Source organism: Mustela erminea, chromosome 6, assembly GCF_009829155.1.
Source record: "Mustela erminea isolate mMusErm1 chromosome 6, mMusErm1.Pri, whole genome shotgun sequence".
NCBI classification, from domain to species: Eukaryota; Metazoa; Chordata; class Mammalia; order Carnivora; family Mustelidae; genus Mustela; species Mustela erminea.
The window spans coordinates 47,166,852-47,181,957 of NC_045619.1; the positions used below are offsets into that span (position 1 = coordinate 47,166,852).

Consider the following 15,106-nt stretch of genomic DNA (forward strand, 5'->3'; position numbering starts at 1 on the left):
TTTTGAAAGCCTTGAGGATTTTAAGGAGTCTTGGTCAGGTATTTTGTAGATGGTCACTCTGGATTTGTCTGATATGTTGCCCATGATTAGGCTGCGAGTATGAGCTTTGGGGAGAAAGATTTATAGACATTACTTAAATTTGGGAATATTTCCATAGAGAGAATTCTCTGGCAAAAGGAAAAAAATGTTTTGACCTGAAGCAACATGGTCCACAGTGGACATCTTACAACTGGAGGAGTCCTTCAAATAGGAGACTCTTCGAGCAAGTTTATTCTCCTAGTAGGTTTAACTAATCCCAAAATGCCACAGATTGCCACAGGTCTGTTTACTGTGTTAAATCCTTTGTTTCTGAAGACTTTCAACATAATCTCCCATGGCACACCCTTTTATTTTGTTTTGTTTGTTTTGTTGTGGTGGGAAAAAGACTTCCAGTTTTGTAATAGAATTCAATTTGAAAACAGGGTTTGTTTGAAAGAAATCCTCTTTTGGCAATGTTACTGAGCCTACATGAGGTGTCTGAAACCCCCATGCTTTTTGGAACATAAGCACGTGAAGGACAGCATGGGGTCTGCGGGCTGGAAAGAACTCTGTAATCCCGCAGCTGACCAGCTTTCTTTCCTAGAGGAAGAGTCAGATTAATGGAGTCCCTCCCACACCAAGCACCTGGGATGCTATTAAAAAATGAAATGGAAAAATGAAATCTCTAGACACAGGTCATGCTGGGACAGACTGATATGACAACTGAGGACAAGCAAGTCTGAATGTGAATCCAGGCAATCTCAGAAATCCTGAAATCCTCCTCCCAAGAATTAACTACCTTATTTAATTTCCCACAAAGCCTATGCTGTTAGTGAAAGGGAGAACAATTTTCCAAATATAGAAAAAAATAGAAACATTATGTAACACACGTGTATGCCCTATCTGCTGTTTGGTTTTGACAGATGACAAACATGCCTTGATGTACTGTGAGTGTTCAGTGACTCAGTCCCTTTATAATCCCATTGTAATCTTTGTAATGATTCTGTTACATGCAGTGATAACAATAGTTTAGATTTATTTACAGCCTATCTGTGCTTGACATTATTTTATCTCATTTAATCGTGTCTACTCACTCTCCTTTTCCTTAAAAGAGGAACTTGAGGCTTTGAGAAGTTAAGTATCCTGCCCAAGGGTACACAGATAAAATCCAAATTCACAGATGAACTCAAAGCCTGGGTTGTTTGGATCCAAAGTCTCAGGTCCTACAGGGTTAAACTACCTCTATATCATTGAGTTCATTTCACAATGCCTTCTGGGAGAGCAAGGACCCCATCTCTTCTTTTCTGAATAGATGGGGTCTCACAATTAATTTCTATTCATGTGGCACAGGTTTAGTAATATTTGAAAATAAGGAAGAGGAGGGTGTATTATTACTACTGGTCATCACTGTCAAAGTAAAAAAAAAAAAAATCAAATACTCTCATTTCCTAATTGACTCCCCAAGGCCAACAGTAAGATAAGAGAAGGCCAGCCACTCAGCAGCCTTGTCACCAGGGACTAGAGCTAGAGGGGCTTGAACTTCCATGATATAAGATATAGTGTATTAATAGAAAATTTGAGGTATGAGATGGCCAATGATTGCCATTGAAAAGATAATTTGTTTCAGTTCCCAAGAGAAGGGGATATGCCACATTCGGGGGGAGCGGGGCACACACTAGGAAGCACCAGCGTCAGTTGGGAAGCAGAGGAAAGGGGAAGAGCTATGGGCAAGGGCCTTTATTTCTATGGGTTTCTATGGGCGGGAACAGGTGAGGCAGGGTGAACAGGCTCTGGGATACAGGGGCTGTGCCCAGCTGGCCGGTACCGAGCCCTGATGTGGTTAGGGCAGGTGGAGTATGAGAGCTGATGCAGGAGGTGGGTTGCAGTGTGGACTCAGGATTGATTGGTTTGTGTTTGAAAAGCACTCATGGGCCAGTGGTTTACTATCTCTAGGAATCGACTAACCCTAGGAGGTAGAGTCCCACTAAGGGCAGCCGGATCCCCAAAGGTCAAAACATCAGAATACCGAAAATAAAAGACATGGTTGATAGTCTCCAGCTAGAGGATTTCTGGCCATTCTAAGTTGGGGAAGGCATACAAATGTACCCATAAGCCAGTGAGAAGCTAATTTAGCTGTAAACAACAGAGAGGGGCACCATGGCCCTGTAAGAGATGCCCTCATATGTGGAGGGAAAACAAAACAAAATCCGAAAACCATTGACAACCGGGATTAAATGCAACTGTCTGGGCCTTGATTATCTGGGTTATCTTAAAAACTTGTCACAAGTTAATGCTTCACAAGAGAGCACAGAAAACTCAATGTCCGTCAAGCTTTATAGGGTATAATAGCAACAATTTCTCCTAAATCCAATTCATTAGCCAGCTCTGTTCTCTAGTCTAGTGTATGTAGTCCTCTCTCGCTCTCTCCCACCGTCCCTCCTTCCTACTCCTTCTCTCCCACAAACACATGGCAATAGTCTGCAGAAATGTGAGCTCCGCTATCAGACACCACCCATCTGTCCCCCTAATACACACCGTACCATACACCCTCAATGCAGCGGGTCCAAGCTGACATGGATGAAATGGGCCTTTTTATTTTTCTCCAAGCTATAGTAAGAAACACATCAGACGAATGGAAGTTAGACCTGCTTCTTTGACCTCATAGATTCCTTAACGCCAGAAGCAGTATTTTCAAGCCCAACCACGCTGTTTCCTTCAAGAAATGTTGTCTTCATAGTAAAATCAAAGACCACATTATCTCAAGTTGCAGCAAACCCTTTATTCTCCTCATTAATGGCTCAAAACTGTTCAAGCCAAAGCCTGAACAAGTCCTGTGGCAATAAATGTGAATGTTTTACAAAGAGAAGAAAGAAATTGCAGAGGCTATGTTTCCGTTGACCGTACTTCTGAGCACTTTTCTTTGGCAAAGTCCTCAACCAAATTCGAATAAATTAGACGCAGTGCCGATAGAAGTAAAAGAAGTAATCTGTGAAGAATATCCCAGCAAAATAAGGATCCGTGGAACAGTCCGCTAAATCCTGTCAGAACAGAAGGAAAAAGGAATGATTAATGTAAGCATTAGTTAAAGTTATTGACTGACGGATTGATTGATTTAATGGTCTGTTTCTTTCACCCTCCCTGGAAAGAAAAAGGCAAAAAAAAAAAAAAAGAGAGAGAGAGAAGAAAAGGAAAGAAAAAGAAAAGAAAAGTAAGCAAGCTTACCGGCGCAGCTACACGGAAATGGTACGTGCTGTCAAAGAACGGGGCTACAGGGAGGGTCCAAATGTGCTGATAGCCCTACATAATGAACGAAAGAGATCTATTTCATAACCACATTCACCACTGGAAAGACTATCGCCTGAGAAAGCATTTCTTTGACTCCTCTAGGAAAGTTATCTGTGGCAACAGCTTTTGAGAGGAGTCACTGAAACACTCTGCAGGCTCTGAAGGACACAGGAAGACACAGCCGCACCTGGTGATGGGGGTCAGCCGGCAAGGAGAAACCCTGGCGGGCAGCCCATGGCATCCCGCTCTTCGTCGGGAGCAGAGGCTCTGCCACAATTCTAGACTTCTTCGGGAACAGGCTAGAAGGCCCAGGGGCTGGAAAGCATTACCTGTGTCATCTCTTGGGAGACTTCTTGGCGGCTCTGTGTCCTCTTGGCTCCCCTTGTCCCATGGAAACATATATTTCCAAGGGTGAACTTGCACTGGAAGACTATCAATGGCTCTGTTGTGCTTCGAGAGACAAAAGAGAGAAAGGGCAAAGGGAAAGCACTTACTAGCTCCACTGGACTACACCTTGGTAAAAAGAGGTATGAATGGGAACATAACTTGGACACCCACTCAGTTTCAGGTAGGCATTTTAGTACACTAAGCTTGTCAATGTCGATATGCCCGTTCACATCTCCTTATTACAGAAAGAAACTCAGTCCCACATGATTACTGTGATAGACTGAACGTTCAGGTTCCCCTCCCCCAACGTTCAGGTTCCCCTCCCCCTTCATAGGCTTAAATCCCAGTCTCCACTGTGATGTGTTAGGAGGCAGAGCCTATGGGAAGTGATCAGGTCTCGAGTGTGGAGCCCTCATGAGTGGGATTACTGGTCTTCTAAAAGGTCCTCAGAGCGCTCTCTTGTTCCTTTGCCAGGTAGACACAGTGAGAAGATGGCCTTCTGTGAACCCTTCCCAGACACCAAGTCTGCCAGTGCCTCCGTATGGGACGTCCCAACTTCCACCATTCCACCAGAACGGTGGAAGGCAAATGTTTGTTAAGGCTCCCAGGCCATAGCGTATCTGTTACGTCAGTCTGAACCGATCAAAACCACCCGAGGTAGCCTCTGACAGCTCTAAAACGTAATCTCATAGCTGAAATCACTCCAGCAGCAGCAGTTCTTATCACCATAGATCTTAAAGTCATTTGGAGGGGCACCTAAGTGGTTCAGTCAGTTAAGTGTCCAACTCTTGGTTTCGGCTCAGGTCATGTCTCAGGATGGTGAGATCAAGCCCCTCATTGGGCTCCACACTCAGCAAGGAGTCTGCTTGAGATTCTCCCTCTCCCTCGGCCCCTCACTCTGCTAGTGCTCTCTCTAAATAATAAATAATATCTTTTAAAATAACTAACTAAATAAATAAATCCATTTTGGAGCTATCCCTTCTCTTTTCACTGGCAGCTGAATTTGCATCTACCTGAAGTTTCCAGGATTTCAGATTCTACAAACCCCTGATCTGAGTACATACTATTTGCAGCAGCAAGGTAAACAAACAGAAAGGGATGTGGGGCTGAGCCCCATTAGAATTTACCTACTGTCATAGCTGTCAGAGTGGAAGTCCTGCCAGAAAGAATGATTCTCCTCTGGAGGTTAGCCCATTAATTACCATCAAGAGGATGAGATCTGTCTGCCTTTGGAAATGATCTTTTTGCACAAGTGGGACAACCTACAATCTCAGTTGAGTCTGTGTGTTATTTTTAAATCACCCATATTAGAAAAATGGCTCTTAAACTAAAAAGTCTGATTTAGCGTCTCAAGATGGTCTTCTGCCACTTCAGGGGATACACCATGTCAGCTTATTTCCCTCTATTTCCCTAGGAATGAATGAGGAAAGGCTATTCCAGGCTACTCAGGGAGTGCTAGAAGATAGTACATTTAGCTCTTGCTCTGCATGAAATGTGATGAGTTCTGAGTCACAAAATACTTGCTGCTTGAAACAAACCTTTCCAAGGCAAGCAGTTGGGTCGAGTGTCATCAACTCATTGTAGAAGTGAAGTTGATGAGAGAGGAAGTATGAAGCCGGCATGAAACAGAGGAAGGGATAGAGCAGTGGGAAATGGGTGGAGGAGGAAGGAGAGAGCTGGGGAAGCAGAGGGGGAGCAGAGGACAGAGGAAAGGGAAGGAAGGGAGGAACGAAAGGGAGGAAGAGAGAAAATGTAGAGGGGGCAGAAAAGGAGAGACTACGGTCAAGAGACACAGAATAAAAACCATCTATCTTCCCGGTGAGGAGCTCACTGCGTAATTTGAGTGAAGTGGGTCTAAGTCTTAAAGCACTGTAATTATTTTAAATATCTGGGGGGAGTAGATTAAATTAGAGCTTTGTGATTTTGAAGGAAAGGCAGTCCTAATAAAAGCTACCATTTATGAAGCACCTACTATAAGCCAGGAAGGGGCAATGTTCTTACATCTCTCATTTCATCAGAAAAGTGATGGTTTAAAGGATGGGCTGTTTGAAACCCAGCTCCATGGCTTATTAGCTGTGAGTTTCGGGACAAGTGTGTTCAACCCTCTCCAGACCTAAACATTCCCATCTGAAAATATAAACTAGAAAAGAAAAACCCAACTCGGATGGTTATTGTGAGGATTATATGACCCACTACTAAAATGGAGAGTGTGTGGCATATGCTCTGTGCTCAGCAAATGGTCGTTATTAATTTCACTATTTTTTAAAAAGATTTAATTTATTTAAGGGCACCTGGGTAGCTCAGTGGGTCAAAGCTGCTGCATTCAGCTCAGGTCACGATCTCAGGGTCCTGGGATCGAGCCCCACATCAGGCTCTCTGCTCAGCAGGGAGCCTGCTCACTCCGCCCCTGCCTGCCTCTCTGCCTACTTGTGATCTCTGTCTGTCAAATAAATAAATAAAATCTTTTTTAAAAAAAAGACTTTTTAAAATTTATCTGACAGAGAGAGACATAAGTAGACAGAGCGGCTTATAGAGGGAGAGGGATCATGACCGGAGCCAAAGGCCGCTTAACCGACTGAGCCACCCAGGTGTCCCTAATTTCACTATTTTTTTTTTAAAGATTATTTATTTATTTGACAGAGAGAGATCACAAGTAGGCAGAGAGGCAGGCAGAGAGAGAGGAGGAAGCAGGCTCCCCACTGAGCAGAGAGCCCGATGAGGGACTCGATCCCAGGACCCTGAGATCATGACCTGAGCCGAAGGCAGCGGCTTAACCCACTGAGCCACCCAGTGATTCCTAAAACAGCTCTATGTCTTATGGTATTATCTCAAACTGATTTTATAGATAAAAACAGCTGAGAGAGGATAAGTGATTTCTCCAAAAGGTTATAGAATTAGTAAGTGGCAAAGACAAAATTTGAACCCTGGTCTGCCCAACTCCAAACTCTGACTCCTTGAACCCCTCTGGGGAGGGAGTGGGGTCTGCATTAGCGTTGCTCCCAGGAGCTCCCCACCCAGGCGGTGTGCTATTCCTCTTGCTCCCACCCCAATTCAAAGGGGCACAGGGGTAGTCTGCAGCTTGTAAACATCAAATCCAAGATCACTCCCATTTTACAGTTGGGAGTGTGAAGCCTAGAGTCTTTCCATTCCCCTGAGGGAGGCTGGAGGACCCCCACCTTCGTTTTGAAGACTCCTCCCCCAAGCCGGCCCACCTCTCCACCCAACCAGCATCCGTGGACACAGACTGCTAACGCCCCACCCTCCAACTTACTGATCAAATTGTGAAGGAAGTTCAGACTTGCTATTCAAATAGTGACAGAAGCAGAATTGTTCTCTACAGTTACTCACTTACTTGATTTCCAGAGAGAATTTGACATTGGTAGGTGTGTGCTTATTAACAGGAATATTGTAATTGTAATTTCCAGCGCTAATTATGAAAAAAATAAAAAATAAAACCACAAATCAGAATACACAGGAAAGTCTTCAAAAGGCTTTTGTTACTCATTATATACTACGTAAGTGGTGAAATAGTCTATAACAGACCCAGAAAATCAAAGTTAGCATGGTAGAGCTTTATGTTTTTCAGAGATGTACTTGCCAAATTTCAGAGTGATCTCTTTCAGGTCTTCATATGCAAACCATACCACCAAGATTGATGGTTTTTTAGAACACACAGACGAAGTGATGGAAAGCCAAATCCCAGGCTAAATATGTATAATTGAGTGCACAGGAAACGACTCTGGTCCCCATTAAGGAGACACAGATTTCAGGAGACAAATGAGGCAAAGTCCTCAAACCAACCGTCCCTCTGGAAAGGAGGACTGAATATAATGAATACCAGCTTCCCTACTTTGAATCACTCCCTTTTAGGCAATATGAGTAGGAGATACCACACACTTTCAGAACTTGAATCAACTAACATTACAATAGTCCTAATCGCAATTCTGTGACTGAGAAAACTATGATATCCACAGACACTCCTGCCCCGCAGCCCCTTGAAGGGAGCTACTTGGGGCAAACGGGGGCTTCCTGGGATTCCTCCTATAATAAAACCTCTAGCAGAAAAGCATAGCATATCCAACACAAATTCTTATAATCTTCAAGGCCATACCTTATATGGAAAGACAACTTAAAACCAGATGCATTGGAAGAAGAGCTCATCATTTTAGATTCTCTTTAATCAATCCTAAGGTAAGTTGTTAAAAATGAGAACGCAGAAATAAAAGGAATTGATCTGAACTGGGATCAGGAGAGCCTGGTTCTATGGGGAAGAAGCAGAGATAAATGGAATTCACTTCCTACCATGTGGCCCCGACGTCTGCCCACTTCGCTGCCACCCAACTCAGTAGCCTCACCGCCCAGAGGAGAAACGGACGATCAGGGGGGATAAACACCTTGTCGAAGTTCTGGAATTTGAAACCCAGTCATCCCACACTTATTCATTATGTCACCCTAGCACAACAATTAATGTCTGTCTCTGACTTCTTTAAGCTCACTGAAGCTCAGGTTCCTTAATGGCAGAATGGGATCAACTAAACCAACCTCAGAGGGATTTAGGGAAGAATTCCACATCATGATGAATGTCAAAGCCACAAACAAGTCATAAAGCACCATACAGTTTATTTTGAAAGCTCAGGGTTATCAACTTGGAGTCTAAGTTACATCAGGTTGAAAAGAAATCGGGCTGAGAATCCCAAGGATTTGTGACACCAGCTCAAAGTACAGGGTCTTGTGTCTCACCTAGCAATCACGCTGTAAAAAATTATCAGAGAAAGAAAAATAAGTCCCTATTCTTAACGCCTTCAACTTGTCTATCAGGTTAGCTTGAAGCTACTTGTGGCCTGTGCTTAGACTCTAAATGCATCATTACCTGACCACACACAATAGACACAGAGGTCAATGAGAACTTTTGTAATATCTGGATTTTTTTTTTCCACTCCTAACTGAAAAAGCCAAAATAAGCTTTATATTTAGCAATTAAAATAATGATATTCCTTGTTATTAAAATGTATAAATATCAGCACATTCATTACTTGGAGCCATGAGTAACAATGTCTTTCCTGTTGATACAATTAACCGGCAGTCCTGTACAGCCTACTGTATGTGTCCTCAGAGAGTCGGCCACAGAGCTGCCCCCTAAGCTTTTTGCTTTGGACTCACCCATTAACATGGGAGGGTGGAATCATTGGAGCCGTGGTTTATTGACATTTGCTAATAGCAACCATTTTATGATGCCCTCATCTACCATGTAACAAATGTGTTTTCACTTAAGGAGCAACGTAAGCACACATTGATTTTTACCACGTAGTTTGGGCTTTCATTCCAGCCTCAGAAACCCAGAGCCCTGAGTAAGTTCCAGAAACAATCGGGGTAGAATAGGGAAGCTTACCCACCTGCACTGGAGGCCTCGGCCACAATACCGATGATCTATTACTTGCTGGATTTCCATGATCTGAATAGAACTGATGGTTGTATCAATCCCTGTATGGAGAAGAAACAGAGAAAGTAAACTCTTCTGCAGAGGAAAACTATCCTGCTTCTGCAATGTCTCCAAATTACCCAAAGTGAAAGAAGAGTTTCCTAGATTAAATGGGTTCCATTTGCATATAAATGGAAAAAGAAGGGGAGGGAAGGGGAAGGGGAGAAGTCTTTTTGTTGTTGTTACAGTAAATTTTAAGAAAACTCATAAAAACCCACGTTCTAACAGGTAGCCCCATAACATCCAAAAGAATTTCTGGACCCTGGAAATCCAACTAAATTGACATTTATTGAAAATGGAGGGTGCAGTATGAAATGCAATCTGAAAGCTTTAAAGAAAAGAAAGCTTTTAAAGAAAGAAAGCTTTAAAAAAAAAAAAACTTAGAAAACAAATGAAAAGTTCAGTCAGAATTGAAGAAGAATGTAGGAGGTTCAAACAAATTATCAAAATCCATGGAGATAACCTCCTCTACTCTAGTAGTGAACGCTAAGCTACTACTTTAAGCCTCCTTAATGGTTAGATGCATTGATTATAAAAACCTAACCCTAATCCCCATGAGCGTTAGCTGCAGGGTGCAGCCTTTGTCCCCCGGCCTCACTCCTGTATTGCTTTCACTGCCTGTTGCCACTCCCAGGGCCTCTACCCTGAAGCCAAAGGAAAGTCGCTCAGATGTAAACTTACAGTCACTCCCCCAGTCAGGGCTGGTTAGCGCATCTCTTGCCAGGAAGGACAAGCTTCTGTCTTCTGAAGAGGAAAAAAGTCTGTCAAACTTTAAGGCTTGGCCAGGATGAGAGGAAACCCAGTATGTGTGTCCCTTTTGTCAGTTGAATGTTTCTCCGCCCGTTCTCACTCCTGCCTTTCCACCCATCCAATGCTACCTCATTTCTTATGGATCTAATATGTTCTCATCTTCCCCAAGAAGCCATCTGTTTTGGGCTGAACTGTGTTCCCCAAACTCTCGCGTTGAAGCCCCAACCCCTCAGAACATGCCTCTGTTTGGAGATAGGGCCTCTCAAGAGGAACGAAGCCGTTATGCTGGGCTCTAATCCAATCTGGTTGGTGTCCCCCCCATAAGAAGAGGTTTGGACACTCAGGACACCAGGGACAGGCAGAGAGGAAACCCTGCAAGGACACACAGCAAAGGTGGCCATCTGTGAGTTCAGGAGGGAGGTCTCAGAAGAAACCAGACCTGTTAACACCCTGATTTTAGACTTCTGGTCTTCAGAACTGTGAGAAAATAAATTCTGCAGTTGGAGTTGCCCAGTCTGTGGTCCTTTGTGATGGCAGCCATAGCAGGTCGGATCACTGTGGCTCAAGGCTCCTCTGCTCTGACGTCACTGCCTTACTACAGAACCACCCATGTGGTGATCAGTTAGTGGTCTGTTATCACATCAAAAGTATGTCATCACTGTTTTATTACTTGTAGGTATTTTTGCCCTTTCTTGAAAACCTCAGAATAGGGAACCTCTATTAAAATTCTCTGATTTCGGGACGCCTGGGTGGCTCAGTTGGTTAAGCAGCTGCCTTCGGCTCAGGTCATGATCCCAGCGTCCTGGGATCGAGTCCCACATCGGGCTCCTTGCTCAGCAGGGAGCCTGCTTCTCCCTCTGCCTCTGCCTGCCATTCTGTCTGCCTGTGCTTGCTCTCTCCCCCTCTCTCTCTCTGATAAATAAATAAAATCTTTAAAAAAAAAAAATTCTCTGATTTCTAACTCCTAGCATAATGTGATCCATACAGGAAAAAAAGATAGCTTAAAGCCCCAGGTGGGGACCATGGTGCCAAAGCAGCAAATCAGTGGTGTGGGGGGCTTGGAGCTGGCTTGTGGGGAAGGAAGGAAGAGGGGGAGTGGTTTTGTCCTGTCACAGCTGAAAAGGCACTTTACAAGCAGTTTGGGAAAGGTAACTATTCAGAGGATTGTTGTGAAGGCTTTGGGGGAAAAATATCTTAAAGTGAATGGTGAAAGCAATTATTTAGTGGGTTACTAAACAAGTCTTTAAATAGAATTTTGAAGGTTTCGCAGTCTTTTTTTTTTTTTTAATTTGCTGATTTTTTTCTCAAGGCTATGTACTGTTCATTGTATTCCTTCCATTGCATTAAATAAAGTTTATATTTTTCAACATAGTTTGGGGTAAAACACAAAAACAGTACCCTCATTTAACAAGAGACAGAAGTTAATATAAGGTGTGTGGCTTTCATAAGAAAGAGATGCAAGATCTAAAACAAGTTTCTATTCATGTTTCTGTGTGGAATTTCAGGATGGAAAGCAAATGCTAGAGCACACATTACTTGGGTGCCATTGCTCCTAAGTAAATCTGCCATGGTTAGGACTTCCTACACTAAGCACACAGGCTTGTTTACCTGTCCACAAAAATGACTGTGAGCTTCTAGAAGCCTACACTCAACTTATGCACCTGCCATTGCCCCAGGTAAGGTAATCCTGGGCTCTCTGCAGGTGCTCAGCAAAGTGGGAGGATGGAAGGAGGAGGGGAAGGGAAAGAAGCAGCAGAGTCCGTCATATGCCCTCTGGAAAAATGTTTCCTCTTACACACTCAAAGGGGAAATTGCCAGCCGATGAGTGCAGAGGGATGCCGGGAATGGACATGGGAACATGAGCTCCTTCACCCTGTTGGCAAAGGGGAGGGAGAGAGAATTTGAAGGAGAGGCAGGTTTCCAGAGCATCTTGCCTAATATGATCCTTTTCATTTTTTTTTAATATTTTATTTATTTATTTGACAGAAATCACAAGTAGGCAGAGAGGCAGGCGGTGGGGGGGAAGCAGACTCCCCACTGAGCATAAAGCCCGATGCAGGCCTTGATCCCAGGACTCCAGGATCATGACCTGATCATTAAAAAGAAATGAATCTTGGGTGCCTGGGTGGCTCAGTGGGTTAAAGCCTCTGCCTTCGGCTCAGGTCATGATCTCAGGGTCCCGGGATGGAGCCCCGCATCAGGCTCTCTGCTCAGTGGGGAGCCTGCTTCCTCCTCTCTCTCTGCCTACTTGTGACCTCTGTCAGGTAAATAAATTTTTAAAATCTTAAAAAAAAAAAAAAAAGAAATGGATCTTGACACATGAGAATTTTCTAGAAAATTGAATATATATTTCCCTTTGGGTATAAATATATGTGCTGTCCAAAAGGCCTCTAGATTTCTTGGATTCCAGCTATTCCAATCTTTGTCAAGCACACGTCCCCTGCTATGAGTTTTGCTTATGATTGCTTCCATAGAAGGATGTGAATTTATATGGCAATTGAAACATAGAAAGAAGAGGAAACCAGAACTTCTCCATCCTGTCTGTTTCCATCCCTTACCTCTTTTTCTACTTTCCCACTGAATTTGCAGGAACAGGACTCATTATAAATTTTGGCAACAGAATTACAGAGTTGCCTCACTTCCAGAGAAGCATGTTTTCATGTTCCTGGAGACACAGAATCCTGTGACAGGATTTAGTATCTGATGGATAACAGTATTTTTAAAAACAGTAATAAAAAGGTAAAGTTAAGGAGAGATAATCTTGCAGATTAGAATTGTGAAAATAGCTTTTCAAATGCAGGATTGGAAATAAATTTTAAATCTCCTATAAAACATTTCCAGTTTGTCACTTCTCTGAGGCAAGACTATTCAATTCTGAAAGGCTGGTTATTAGAAAACCATAAATTCTCCTGTAGTCAAACAGGGGTGGTTCTCATTTTATAAATGTCTTCCAGTAATATTCACTATAAACTTAATATACACTTCCAGCAGTTTTCATTGTGAAGCTGGAGACAGATTTTGCAATCAGCGGAAAAGATCTCCTAATAAACTAAATTAGAAACTTCTGGAGAAGAAAGATTTAAGATGGTCTCCAACCAAAGCATATCCTGTTGTGGTAGAGTGTGTATATAGTATTACTTATAAAATTGTGCTGCATGGCTGAGTTCCAAAACAGCATCTTGGATACCTTTTTCTTTCCTGATTGAACCAGACTCATGCCAAGAAAAAGTCAATGAGCCCAACCGATTGATGACTGTGTCCTTTAACACAGAGAGTCAGTTTCTTTCTGCCATTTGCTCTTCCCAGAGTTCTGGTCTCCAAAACAAAATAAGCATGAATTCCCATGCCTTTTAGTTTCATGAGATTTTTTTTTTTAAGTCCTCACCAAAATTCTTAATATCTGTAGAATTCCATAGATTTTTCTCCTCATAAGCTCTTTACTTTTTCCTATCTAACTCTGGCTATTTAGGTCTTTATTGTTTCCATAGATTAAAATCTAATCCATCGCACTCAGTTGGCTCCTCAGAGTAGAAACTCAGTATTCCAAAATACCCACTCTCCACCTCTTGGTTAGTCTAACCCAAACCTTCTGTACTAAGTGGGGAGGGGGGATAACCTTTCTGAGAGACGTTTTATATAATCAGCTTGGGCCCAAAAGAAGAAAAATGGCTTGCACTCAGCATATCATAAAAATGCTAATTTCCCTTCCCTTATTTTACTAGAGGTCTTACCCCTTAGAAAAGAAGCTCATAAGTGTTTTCTGCGGCTTGGTAAACTGCTAGATATTACTCTTCGTCCTAGAGAGTTATTCCAACATGTTTGTTTGGTTTTTTCCTTAACCATTGAATTTCTTTTTAAAAATTTCATCCTTTAATTTCTTTTATTAAAGATTCTATTCAAAAAAAAAAAGATTCTATTCATCTGTCAGAGAGAGAGAGAGAGAGAGAGAGTGAGCACAAGTAGGGGGAATGGCAGGCAGAGGGGGAAGCTGGCTTCCCACTGAGCAGGGAGCCTCATGTGGGACTCGATCCCAGAACCCTGGGATCATGACCCGAGCTGAAGGCAGATGCTCGACCAACTCAGCCACCCAGGAGTCCTTACTCTTCCATTTTTAGTTAGTTGTCAATGTCTCAGAAACATCTGAGTTTCTGATGTTTGAAAGGTTGATGGTTGAAAGAGTTTGCCGGGATTTCCCCACTTTCAGATTTAGGAACCCTAGTGTCACATAGTACCCAGGACAAAGGGGAAGGACGGACCTGCAGCAGCAGAGAAGACACTTTCTTTATACCACCAGAAACACCCCACCTCAGGGACCTCTTCTAGGCAACCCTGGAGGAGGGGCATGCCAAAGGGGCTTTCTAGAACCACAAAAGGAGTACTCTTGGCTTTCCTCTGGAGTTGATCCCTGGTACATATGCACACGGTGCCCAAATAAAAGAGAGATCATGGTAGATGGGCAGGAACCCAGGGCACGGACACAGAGGACTCAGGTTCCTGTGGCAACTGTGCTAGTCACTTACTGCAGAACCTTAAGCAAGGTCCTGGGCCTCCATTTCATCAGCTGGCCAGTGGGTGAGCTGGTATCAATCAGAGGTGTTCCTGACCTGGGGACCTTGGAACCCCAGGTGATTGCACAAAGCGGTCAGTGGCGTCTGCACCCTTGAAAAAAGTAACAACTCTCCCACGGGCTTGCACTATTCTTCAAATGTTGCTGCAGGGTTAACAAAAATAATTTTACTAAAAGCTTAACAGTTTACAGTAACATTCTCCCTCTATGTATTTTCTCAGTCAAATAATTATAAGAGAAGAATGAATTAATAGTAGAGTCTATGGGTTAAAAAGTTAGGTATCACTGGTTCACTGCTCTCACATTCTACAAGACTCTACATCGCCAAAAGTTTGCAGGTTTCTAGAAGGTGACAGTGAAAAGAACATGTAAATCCTTTCTGTCTCTCTCCGGCTGGAAGAGAGAAGAGGAGACCACTCTCCCCATGCACCGGGGAGCCTGGCAGAGCAAGACTTACATTTCATTTTTACCCAGAGAAGCTGATGACAGCATCTAGGAGGACACAGCCAGGCACTGTGGAGCAGCCCTTCTTTCTCTAGGAGCCTCTTCGGAGTCTCCCCTACGTGGGCAATGGAAGACATGCAGGCACCCAGTGTCCCAGAGAGGAGAGGAATAAGCCT

At 43.3% G+C, this 15,106-nt stretch overlaps 1 protein-coding gene across 1 annotated transcript in view; it reads right to left on the reverse strand.

Annotated features, from left to right (window-relative positions):
• Positions 1-2,777: 2,777 nt before the first annotated feature.
• Positions 2,778-15,106, reverse strand: part of MYRFL (myelin regulatory factor like) — a 123,221-nt gene continuing 110,892 nt past the window's right edge. The window contains exons 21-26 of the mRNA XM_032347049.1: positions 9,851-9,913; positions 9,084-9,171; positions 7,043-7,117; positions 3,633-3,753; positions 3,241-3,315; positions 2,778-3,056 (exon numbers count right to left, since the gene is read on the reverse strand). Coding sequence (XP_032202940.1) covers positions 2,970-3,056; positions 3,241-3,315; positions 3,633-3,753; positions 7,043-7,117; positions 9,084-9,171; positions 9,851-9,913 — 509 coding nt within the window. The 3' untranslated portion in view covers positions 2,778-2,969. The remainder of the gene's footprint in view (positions 3,057-3,240; positions 3,316-3,632; positions 3,754-7,042; positions 7,118-9,083; positions 9,172-9,850; positions 9,914-15,106) is intronic.